This window comes from Manihot esculenta, chromosome 9 (genome assembly GCF_001659605.2).
Source record: "Manihot esculenta cultivar AM560-2 chromosome 9, M.esculenta_v8, whole genome shotgun sequence".
Taxonomy (NCBI): Eukaryota; Viridiplantae; Streptophyta; class Magnoliopsida; order Malpighiales; family Euphorbiaceae; genus Manihot; species Manihot esculenta.
The window spans coordinates 3,686,695-3,699,754 of record NC_035169.2 but is presented as its reverse complement, the minus strand read 5'-3'; the positions used below and the strand labels follow the sequence as shown (position 1 = coordinate 3,699,754).

General features: G+C 30.6%; 2 protein-coding genes across 3 annotated transcripts in view; both read left to right on the top strand.

Moving 5' to 3' along the window:
• LOC110623499 (putative pentatricopeptide repeat-containing protein At1g12700, mitochondrial) overlaps positions 1–7,105 on the top strand; it is a 68,947-nt gene extending 61,842 nt beyond the window's left edge. For both annotated transcript variants that reach the window (XM_043960305.1, XM_043960302.1), the window contains one exon: positions 6,793–7,105. The gene's annotated coding sequence lies outside the window, so the exon portion shown is untranslated. The remainder of the gene's footprint in view (positions 1–6,792) is intronic.
• LOC110607767 (pentatricopeptide repeat-containing protein At3g22470, mitochondrial) overlaps positions 2,758–13,060 on the top strand; it is a 33,919-nt gene continuing 23,616 nt past the window's right edge. Inside the window, exons 1-2 of the mRNA XM_043959860.1 lie at positions 2,758–3,206; positions 4,185–6,199. Of these exons, the coding sequence (XP_043815795.1) occupies positions 2,758–3,206; positions 4,185–6,153 (2,418 nt within the window). The 3' untranslated portion in view covers positions 6,154–6,199. The remainder of the gene's footprint in view (positions 3,207–4,184; positions 6,200–13,060) is intronic.

The following is a 13,060-nucleotide window of genomic DNA, read 5'->3' as shown; positions in this document are numbered from 1 at the left end:
CGCACACTCATCAACAGAATGGTACAGTTGAGCGGAAAATTCGACATGTTGTTGACACTTGTCTTGCATTACTTGCTCACTCCTCGGTTCCCAAACGATTTTGGAATTTTGCAATGTCTACTGCTGTGTTCTTGATAAATCGATTGCCAACTTCAGTTTTACAAAATATTTCACCATATCAGAGGTTATTTTGTAAAGCTCCGGCTTATCAGTTTCTATGGGTCTTTGGTTGTACGGTTTATCCATTACTTAGGCCCTACAATCAGCATAAGTTTTCATACAGAACTGCTGCTTGTCTTTTTCTTGGCTATTCTCATGATCATTTGGGATATCTTTGTTTTAATCCTAATGATAACAAGTTGTATGTCAGCAGGCATATTCAATTTGATGAGTCCCGATTTTCATACAAGGAAACTCTTTCCACTGGTGCTTCGATTCTTGGTAAACCACATTCAGAAATAGATTATGTTCCATGGCTCACACTTTCAGTGCCGACTTCTAAGCCAATTAATTCAGAAAAGCAACCAGCTGCTGGATAAGTAGACACGCCATCTTCTGCTAGTCAGGAGAATCTTCTGCTATCGACAACTGAATCTGGATCAAACCCATGCTTGCCACAGCATATTCAGTCTTCAGATAGTTCTCTGCCGCAACAATCATCTGGAACAGGACTTGAACTTGCTTTGGTTTCTGAATCCAACACTACAACAACTGCTTCTTTGCCGTCGGAACAGCCACTTGATCCGATTTCTGCACCCACACCCGTCCACATCCTACAATGGTCTTGAGACCCAATCCTAAGAAGAAAACATTTGCTTACACTACAACTGTAAGTTCCCACTCCTCGCCTATGGAACCTTCTTGTTTTAGTAAAGCAATAAAAATACCCATTTGGAGAGAAGCAATGAGTAGTGAAATTACTGCTCTAATTCAACATCAGACTTGGGAATTGGTTCCTAAACCTTCGAATATTAATGTTGTGGGATGTAAGTGGGTCTTTAAAGTTAAACGGCATCCAGACGGTAGTGTTGAACGATGCAAAGCTCGGTTGGTTGCCAAGGGTTATAATCAAGTTGAAGGGCTTGACTATGCTGCCACTTTTAGTCCAGTGATCAAACCACCAATAATCCGTGTTGTTTTATCTCTAGCTGTTATGAAAGGATGGGATTTGCGGCACTTGGACATTTCCAATGCGTTTCTGAATGGGTTTTTGGAAGAAACTGTATATATGACCCAACCTCCTGGGTTTACTGATTCCCGATGTCCTACATATGTTTGTAAATTGAACAAATCCATTTATGGTCTTAAGCAGGCTCCTCGGGCGTGGTTTCAGAGATTAAGTTCTTTTCTATATGGCCTTGGTTTCTCCGGATCTCACACTGATTCTTCTCTTTTTATTAAAGAAGCCAACAGAGTTGTTTTATATAATCTTTTATATGTCGATGACATTGTCATCACTGGTAGTTCTTCTACTATGATTCAAGATTGTATACAGCAGATTGCTCATGAGTTTAAATTGTGCGATCTTGGCAAATTAAGTTACTTTCTTGGAATAGAAGTCCATCATCACAAAAATGGCATTCTTCTTTCTCAACACAAGTATCTTCAAGATTTGCTTCAGCACACTAAAATGGAACATGCAGTGGCTGTAAAAATGCCTATGGCTACCAATTGTCAATTACATCTTGAAAATGGTGAACCAATGGCTGAACCAGATTTGTATCGACGAACGGTAGGTGCTTTGCAATATGCTTGTTTGACACGACCCGATTTGGCATTTTTTGTCACCAAACTTTGTCAATTTCTCTCGAAGCCAACGATGACTCATTGGACAGCATGTAAGAGAGTCCTTCGCTATGTTAAGGATACAATTCAACAAGGGTTATTTATTACACCATCTCCTAATAGCAGACTCCAAGCCTTCTGTGATGCTGACTGGGCAGGAAGTTTGCAAGATCGTCGATCTACCGGTGGCTTTGCCATCTATTTTGGGACAAATTTAATTTCTTGGTCCGCTAAGAAACAACCTACCGTTGCAAGATCTTCCACAGAGGCCGAATATAGAGCTGTTGCGAATACGACAGCTGAACTGATTTGGCTTCTGTCTTTACTTAAGGAATTGTGACAACCTTTGCTTAACCCAACAATCATTTGGTGTGATAATATTGGCGCTTCATATTTAGCTGTCAATCCATGTTTTAAAGCCCGAACGAAACACATAGAAGTAGATTTTCACTTTGTTCGGGAGCAAGTCAAGGAAGGAACTATCATTGTACAGTTTATTTCATCGGTTGATCAATTAGCCGATATTTTTACAAAACCCCTTAGCACCAGTCGATTTCAGCAGCATAAATACAAGCTTCGACTTCTCACCCGAGATTCTAAGCTTGAGAGGGGGTATTAGCAGTAACAGTTAGCCTAAGATAAGATAGATTAATTCAAAGTGTATTTGTATTTTGTAGATTCCTTAGAATCAGGAGCTTCTCTCTGTATTTAAACACTGTACACATTCATATCAAGATATACAAAAATACTCATCTTCCTTCCTAAGTTAATTCCCGCAGTTGTTGGTTGAGTTCGCCTTTGGGTTGGCCTGCATTCTCCGCTGCCTCTCTTAGGGAATGGTTCTCTTTAGCCTTCCTTACTGCTTCTACGGAGAATGCTTTCCTTATTCTAATGATATGTTGGGCTTTGTGGCATAACAGAAATAATGTTGTTTGGAAAGCTCAGGGTTGAACTGCGAGTGGTGTGTTCTTCATGGCACTGAATTTTTTGCAGCAATGGAGGGGGGCCTGCTCTGATTCTACCAGCTGCACCAATGTTGTGTCGGCTTTGACTGTCTGGTCTCCTCCACCGCAGGGTTGGATTAAGGTTAATATTGATGCCTCTTTAAACTCGCAACGAAGTTCACTAGGCTTCGGCTGTGTAGTCCGAGATACTAATGGTAGATTTATGGCGGCTAAAGCAGGCTGTTTTTGCAGTCAGATGGAGGTTAATTGTGCTGAGGCAATGACTTTTCGAGAGGCGTTGAGCTGGATTAAAGAGTGCGGATGGGATCAAGTTCTTTTCGAATCGGACGCTCAGGTTCTTGTTGTGTCCATTAACAATGTTTCGTTAGATGATTTATCACCTTTTGGTCTTTTGGTTCAAGATTGTAAATTGCTTCTATCCAGTTATGAAGAAGCAAGATGTAGTTTTATTCATAGGTCTGCGAATGATGTCGCTCATGTTCTAGCAACATCGGCTCATTCTGAGTCAGGTCAAGGAGTTTGGGTTCATGTCCCTCCTTCTCATATAGTTTCTTTGATCGCTTTGAACTAATGATATTTCTCTCCTTTTCAAAAAAAAATAATTTGATTGGTTATTTAAAATATTTAATTTGATTGGTTAATTATATTAGTTTTCTATTAAAATTTAAATCAAAATTTTATTATAATCTAATAAAAAAAATAACTAAAATTTAAAACTTCCAACTTAAAAGATCATCAAAAGTATGAATATTTTTAATGCTGAATATTTGAGTTTGTGGCTAAAATTTTTGGATTAAATAATTCATACTAATAATTTTTAGCAATAAACATTTAATAAAAATATTAAATTTTTGATAATTTTATATTTTTATGATTAAATTCACACAGTAATTTAATTTTCTAATTTAACATTTATTATGTAATCTTATAGATAAAATGTTTATAATTTTAATTTTTATGAAATTTTGTACATAAATATATTCATACTTTAAAAATATTTTTTTTATATAATTTATAATACAATATATTGTATATTAAATGCATAGAAATAATTTAAATATTATAAACTTACGTTAATATTATTAATAATAAAATGAAATAACAAATAAAATTTAGAATGCAAAATACATTTAGTGAGTTTAACATTTCAAAATTTTATTATTTTGAAATAATTTTATATATTAATTTTTTACTGATATTAATTAAAATTGTAATATTTTTATATGAAAAATTAATAAAAAAAAATTATAAAATGTGGCGCATATAAACAATTCCCAATTTCCTTTTGTTATCCTTACCACTTTACCAGCAGGCAGAGAGCCTTCCTTTTCCGATTCTCTATTTCCATTCCTCATTCCCAATCTCCGATCCATCCCTAAAAACAACTGACAAGAGATCGATGATGATGAAGATGCCTTGGAGGAGCAGGAGCTTCCATCTTCAGCTACAAGGGGCAATTGGTACCATTCAATCTCCATTCCTATTCTTATTTACCAATTATTGCCATTCTTCTACTTCCACACTTGAAGATGCACGCTTCTTGACAAATAACTTCAAATCTGCTTCTTTTACCCACATTGATGATGCCATTGCTTCCTTCAATCATGTAATTCATAAGCATCCTCTGCCTTCTAGGGTTCCATTTAATAGATTCTTATCTGCCCTTGTGAAAATGAAACAATACCACACTGTCCTTTCCATGTCCAAAACAATTGAATTGCTAGGAATCTCTCACGATGTTTATTCTCTTAACATCTTAATTAATTGCTTCTGCCGTTTACATCTTGTGGATTTTGGCTTCTCTGTTTTTGGTAAGATGCTCAAATTCGGATTGGAGCCTACCACTGTGACATTTACTACCTTAATTAATGGGCTTTGTAAGGGGAGTAAATTCGATAAAGCAGTGGAATTTTTCGATGATATGGTTGCACATGGTTATCAACCTGATGTTTATACTTACAGTACGATGATAAACGGAATGTGTAAATTTGGGAAAACAAATGTGGCTATTGGGCTACTAAAGGGAATGGCTGATAGAGGTTGTGAGCCAAATGTTGTGACATACAATGCAATCATTGACGCTCTTTGCAAGGATGAGCTAGTTGGTGAGGCTTTAGAGCTCTTCTCTCAAAGGAGGAATAAGGGCATTTCACCTAATGTCATCACTTACAATAGTTTAATTCATGGTGTTTGCAAATTAGGCCAAAAGAACCAAGCTTTGGCCTTGATGAATGAAATGGTGGAGCAAAACATATTACCAAATGTTTATACCTTCAGTGTATTGATCGATGCTCTTTGTAAGGATGGAATGGTTTCAGAGGCTCAAAATACATTCAATGTAATGGTTCAAAGAGGTGTAGAGCCTGATGTGGTCACCTACAATTCCTTAATTGATGGTCTTTGCATTTCAGACCAATTCAAGGAAGCTTTGGCCTTGTTGAAAGAAATGGTGGGGAGGAACATATCCCCTGATGTTTTTACCTTCAATATATTGATTGACACTCTTTGTAAGAAAGGACTGGTTTCAAATGCACAGAATATAATCAAGATAATGATTCAAAGAGGTGTGGAACCTGATGTTGTCAATTATAATTCATTGATGGATGGATATTGTCTGTTCAACCAAATTGATAAGGCTAGAAAGCTATTTGATCTGATGGTGACCAATGAAATAGCTGACATTTTTAGCTACAGCATTTTGATCAATGGATATTGTAAGTGCAAAATGATAGATGATGCAAAGGAAATTTTTGATGAAATGTATCATAAAGGTTTAGTTCCTGATGCTGTTACTTATCATACTCTTATAAAGGGTATGTTTCAAGCAGGAAGGCCCCAAAATGCAAAAGAGCTCTTTAAGGATATGTGCTCTCATGGTCAACAACCAAATATAGTAACCTTCTCAATTATGATTGATGGCTTGTGTAGTCAAGGGAATCTCGATGAAGCACTCACCCTGTTGAAAAAAATTGAGGAAAGCCAGTTGAAGCCTGATCTTGTGACCTATTGCATTCTGATCAATGGTATGTGCAAAGCTGGCAAGATTAATGATGCCAAGGAACTGTTTTCTAGTCTTTTTGAAAATGGTTTACGACCTAATGTTTATGTATATAGTGCAATTATGAAAGGACTTTGCCGAGAAGGATTAATAGACGAAGCGTATAAGGTATTTAGAGACATGGAAAAGGGAGGATGTTTACCGAATAATTGTTGTTATAATATCATCATTCAAGGGTTTCTCAAGCATGAGGATTTACCAAAAGCAGCAGAACTAATCAATGAAATGGTTGACAAGGGATTCTCTGCCGATGCTACTACCATCGAATTGGTAGTACGTTTATTGTGCAATGATGATCTCATTCTGAGGCTTTTAAAGGTGCGCAATGAGGGATCAGCAAACTAAAGTTGTTATATCTTGACCATTCAAGTGTGTCTTGGAGCGCAACTTGGTAATTACCTTTTTCAAATATAATAGATATGTAATTTAACTAACTTCTTCAAATATCGTTTTTAATTTCAATCAGCTGTGATTCTCTTCCACAAAACGAAAATTTCTAACACTGCAAATTACCTGTGGTGGAAACCATGATATGTGTGTGCCTTTCGCTTGAATTCAGACATGGACTAGATCTCTTTGATATAAGATTGTTGATGAATGGAGGTCATGGATTTCTAATCATCAAGTTGCTGGTAAACCCACCCTCTCTATTACAATTTTTTTATGGCTGCTACTACAGCCTTAACTCGAGAGCTCAGTCCTAGAATTGAGTTGAGAACTAAAACTACTTGGTTCCATACTACAATGCCTAAGAATCTTTATCTATTTTTGTTTTTGTGCTCAATGACCTTTCAAAATGCTATCATTTCTCTTGTAGGTACTTGTAAGGATATGACTACAACTTCACCTTTCTAACCATAAAGGTATAAGCAATCCATTTTTGCTTCGTTATTATAATTTTTAATAATAATGAAACTAATGATTATAAACCAGTGTGCTTTAATTGAGAATTGATTTAACAATTATACTACACTATAAATGCAGGGTGCAGGATATACAGTCCCAGAATACAAGGTAAGAGAATCACTAGACTTCTACAGCTGTTGGTTGGATGAAATGTCACTAAAATTATAGACAACAGAAAATGTTATGGGAATTGAGGGAAAAGCAAACATCCTCTTTGTCAATGTGGTATATAACGGATATATTTTAGTGTTGGACCACCATTTGAGTTATTTATATGGTGCATTTTGCGATACATTTGTGTGGTGTTATGAATGGGAAACGCATTGTTTCTTACTGTTTGAGATGTTAGTTAAGTTAGGCAAGAAAAGTTGTTTTGGTTGTTTCTTTTCTCCTTTCAGCAGTATATAATGAGACATCTTATGATTTTACCACTTTCTAAACCTTGTAGTATACTCAATAAAATTTTCTTTGGGCTCTTGTTTGTACATGATATTTTTCTTTTTGCAAGATGCATCATTCTTGAAGTTTTTGTGACTGCATCCATGGGAAATGGTTTGTTAGAGAAGGTGGGGCTGACAGGGTACATATTGAGAGGTAGGAAACCAATTGCAAAATGATTCAGATCCTTTGACTCTTCAAAACTCAGATAATCCAAGTAGGATTCTCATATCTATCTGCACCGTTAAATTTAGTAAATTATTCGACTTGGAGTATGTCTATGACTATGACAGTTGCTTTAAAGAAAGATTTGGGCAACTTATACACCAATTAAAGAAAGAAATAAGTCAAGAATGTATATCAGTTGTTGTTTACTTTAGAAAATTGAAGAAACTATGGGATAAACTTGGTGTTTTAAAGCATCATTAAAGATATGAGTTTGTTTTTAGTATAATTCTATGTTCAGCTTCCTCATTCTTAAAAGAAAAGTTAAGAAGTTAGAAAGTTGGGAGTGGAGGAAAGAGTTTCATATAGATTTTGTGACTTTTGGAAAGCTTTTGTGCATGTTAGAGATACTTGCTGATTGGTTTAGAAATTATAAGCAAAAGAAAGAGGATGAAAATCAGACATATGCAGCCACTGAGACAAGCAACTGCAATTGGTCCTACTAGCGATTGGAATGCTAGTTTAGCAGCCTTCAGCTATTTAACAGGACTTTTTGTCCAAATTTATTTATGAACAAGTTCATAAAAGGCAGGTTAGCTCTATATATAACACAGGTATAATCAAAGAAGGTGGCAGGAAAAATTGAATCTCACATTAGATCTTTCTTGTGGTCCAGTAGTGTCAATTATAATTTATTTTTATTAATATAATTTATTTAATTAATTTATAATATAATATTTTAATGGATTAAAAAATTATATAAATATACATTATTTAAAATATTTTAATTTCATTTGTTCGATTAATTTACTATTTTAATTTAATTTATGTTCTATTAACAAATATAATATGAAAATTTTAATAGATTGAGTATTTTATTGAAACTATTTTATGTTTTAATAATTTACTTATATTAAGACTATTATTAATAATTAAAATTCTAATGCTATTATAATAACATATCAAAATAAAAAGTTTTAAATTTTTTTAATAAGAGTACAGTTTTATGAATAATATTTTTTTATTATATTAAAATCATATTATAAAGAAAATAATTAATAATAAATATTATACATGTTAAAAAATTAGTTATACCTTTCAAATTATAAATGTTTAAATATAATTTATTATTGAATATCTATAATTTTACGTAAAATAAAAATATAAAATTATTTAAAATTTATTCGTATCTTTCAAATTATAAATTACTAAGTATAATTTATTACTGGAAATTACTAATTTTAAATAAAGTAAAAATATATTATTATTATTATTATTATTATTATTATTATTATTATTAATTTTGAAATTCATATTGTATTAGGATAAAGTTTTTTTGCAATTATAATTTATATATAATTGGACTATAATAATTTTCTTAAAAAAATATATGTTAATGATAATTTTATTAAATAACAGATATTAGCAAATAGAAAGTTGAATATTTCAATTATAATAAAAAATCAACTAAAATGATATATTTTCTTAATTTTATTTATTATAATTTTTTTAGATAACTTTGATTAAATATATTCATATAATAATGTGATATTAAGATAATAGGAACCCAAATTTAATTGCCTATTTGCAATAATAATAATAATAATATAAAAAATTAATAAAGAGATAAAATAAAAATAACAGTAAAATATTGTTTAATTTGTGAAAGTGTTAAACATGGTTGTAGAGAAATAGAGTGGTTTACTGGAGTTTTTGGAACCAGAGGAATATTTATATTTTTTGAAAGGCAAACTCAAAGCGGCCCTTTAAAAAGAGAGATTAATGTCGATTAGACTATGAATTCTATTAAAGGTTCTTATACTCCATTTCTGATTAGATTGATAGGAAAAGGAAAGATAGACGGATTTGTTTGTATCTATTTAATTTTATAAATTAATTAAATGTTTATTTACAAATATGTTGGTAATTCACTAACAATGTCAATCTGTTAGTAAATTTAGGGATGTAAATGAAATAAACTGTTCGTGAGCTATTCGAGATTCTGTTTGATAAAAACTCGACCGAGCTCAACTTGATTTCTAAACGAGTCAAATTCGAACGAGCTCAATTCGTTTTCTAAACGAGTCAAGCTCGAACTTAATTTTTAGACTTGTTTAGTAAATGAGCCAAATTTAAGCTCCATAGTATTCGACTCATTAAGACTCGTGAGTTCGGCTCGTTTTCGAATTCATGAGCAGTAGATTCGTGAACAGTCTCGTTACGCAAATTAAGATTAATATCAGAATAGAAATAAATTCAAATCCTACATATATTTTCATGAGTTAAATATAAATTTTCTAAAGTCATTATAAAAAATTTTTGGATTTCCAACGGATTTTACTAATAGATTTTATCAATGTACTTTAATTAATTAGTAATTTTAACGGTTTTCTAATGAATTTAAAAATTTATCGATAATTCTTAATATAAACAAATTATGTAAAAATTTACCAACATATTTAAAATTTAAAATTTGTCGTTAATCCATTGGTATTACTAATAGATTTAAAAATTCGTTGAAAATTTATAAATTTATAAAATAATTAGTGTTAAAATTTATTAACAGATTTAAAATTTATTAGTAAATATTCAATATTCGGTTTGATAAAAACTCGATCGAACTCAACTCGATTTCTAAACGAGCCAAACTCAAACTTAATTTTTAGGCTTGTTTAGTAAATGAGTCAAATTTAAGCTCCATAGTATTCGGCTCATTAAAACTCGTGAGTTCAGTTCGTTTCCGAGTTTATGAGACTCATGAATAATCTCGTTAAGCAAGTTGAGATTAATATCATAATAGAAATAAATTCAAATCGTACATATACTTTCATGAGCCAAATCTAAATTTTCTAAAATCACTACAAAAAATTTTCGGAATTTTAACGGATTTTACCAATAAATTTTATCAATGTAATTTAATCCATTAGTAATTTTAATAGTTTTCTAATGAATTTGAAAATTCATCGGTAATTATTAATATAAATAAATTATGTAAAAATTTACTACTGGATTTAAAATCCGCAGGTAATTTATAAATTTATAAAATAATTTGTATTAAAATTTACTAACAAGCTTAAAATTCATTAGTAAATTTGTTGGTAATTTATTAACAATTTCAATATGTTATTAAATTTAGGACTATAAATGAACCAAATTATCTGTGAGTTATTTGAGGTTCAGCTCGACGAAATCTCGACTGAATTTGACTCGATTTCCAAACGAGCCAAGTTCAAACTTAATTTTTAAACTTGTTTAGTAAACGAACTAAATTTAAGTTCCATAGTATTCGACCCACTAAGACTCGTAAGTTCGGTCTGTTTTCGAGTGCATAAGCAGGCTCGCGAATAGACTTGTGAACATTCTCATTAAGCAAGCTGAGATTAATATCATAAGAGAAATAAATTCAAACCCTGCATATATTTTCATGAGCGAAATCTAAATTTTTTAAAGTTCAGCTCTATATATTTTAATTATACACTTAAAACTTGCATATGTTTGGATCGTTAAGAGCTCATCTTTATAAGTTTATGAGCGAATTTGTATATATACTTATTTAGTTTTATATTTATTAGTTTTAAAGTAAAACTCATTATACATGTAAATAAATTGAACTATTCGTGAACTATATGAAACTAAACTCGATAAAAACTCAACTCGTCTAAATTCGTTTGCTAAACGAGCCAAATTTAACCTTATTAGTATTTGACTCGATTTTGAAATGAGTAAAACTCGAGTTCATCTCGAGTTTGAAAAATTTTTAACGAACTAAATTTGAACTATTCAAAATTCGGCTATGCTTGGTTCATTTGTAACTCTAAGTAAATTTTAGAAATCCCTCAAACAAACTCCCCTTCTCTTTCTCATTTCATCTCCCTCAAACTTCTCTTCTCCGTTTTTACAATTTCCACGAGTAGGATTATCATATTAGGGAGGGCGCAGGATGGTTAAATTCTATAAACTTTTCATCTCTCTTAGAGATTGCTTGTGGTAGTAGCAAAAATGGTTTAGTTGTATAAAGTGTTTGAATGAATGAAAGTAGTTATTTTGTAATGTTTGTTTTGATTGAAAGATATGAGAAATTGAAAATAGTGAAAATTATTATTATTGAAAATGTAATTTATTATTGAAAATCATAATTTTAAATAAATAAAAATATATTATTTTAATTTTGAAATTCATATTGTGTTAGGATAAAGTTTTTTTTAACTTACAATTTATATAGAATTGGACTACAATAATTTTTTAAAAATTATATTTAATGATAATTTTATTAAATAACATATATTAGCAAATAAAAAATTGAATATTTCATTTATAATAATAAAATCAACTAAAATAATACATTTTCTTAATTGTATTTTATTACAATCTTTTTAGATAGCTTTGATTAGATATATTCATATAATAATGTGATATTAATTATCGCAATAGGACACCAAATTTAATTGTCTATTTAAAATAATAATAATGATATTATTATATTATATATTATATAAAAAAATTAATAAAAATATACAAAAATGAGGGTAAAATATTGTTTTATGTGGAGATGAAATCTCTACTTTAGTATCTATATTTTCAAAATCCATATTGAGTTTTTAATGGTTTAATAAATAGATTAAATGGTCAATGCCATTAATATGTTAATTGAATATTTAGCGGTACACATTATCTGAAAGTTAATATAATGAAAAACTCTAATATCCAAAATTCTTATGACACTTGGAAAGAGAAATAAGAGCATTTCCCTCTATTAACTTTGTCTATATAAAACACATCATTATCTGTCCAAAGAGAGTGGGACAGAGCAATGAGAGAAAACATCCATTTCTTTAAAAGTTTTAAATTTGGTTGCACAAAAATAGAATGGAGCTTTTGGAATTAGAGGAACACTTGTGTTTTGGAGGCAAACTCAAAGCGGTAATACGGTGATTCAAATCACCTGGCTTTGAGAAGGAGATATCTCAACGTCAATTAGACTATATATGAGTCCTACCATATATTTTAATGTTCTACTTTTGATTAGATCTTAAAGAAGGAGAGATAGTTTGATTTCAAGAAGTGATTTGTTCAGAGATCACGTAGGCAACTAGTTTAGGGTTTTGCTATCGCTTTTCTCGAAGGAAAAGCTACAGCGAAGGAAGTACATGCCCATAAAGATACACTTCTCCATATTCAATTTAGTACTCTAGTTATAAATGTGATAAATTGAAAATATTTAATTTTATTATCTAAAAATTTAAAATTTTGAATATAAATATAGATTAATCTAAATATTTAGATTATTTATCATTTTGCGAATCATTTTGCTTCCATTTAATTTTACAAACAGATTTTATGTTCGTTTACAAATCCAAACATATCCGTTTAATTTTACAAGCAAATGTCTATAACTTCTAGGATTGCCTTCAAAATTCTAGAATATAAAGATGTTTAGTAAAATAGGATCATTAATAAAAAATGTAAATATTTTTAGTATTGAGTCAAAACACAATTCTAATTCATAATAAGATAATCAACACTCAATATTTTAGTTTGTGGCTAAAATTTTTGAAATAAATAATTCATACTAATAATTTTTAGCAATAAACATTTAATAAAAATATTATATTTTTTATAATTTTATATTTTTATGATTAGATTCACACAGTCATTTAATTTTCTAATTTAACATTTATTATGTGACCTTATAAATAAAATGTTTATAATTTTAATTTTTATGAAATTTTGTACATAAATATAT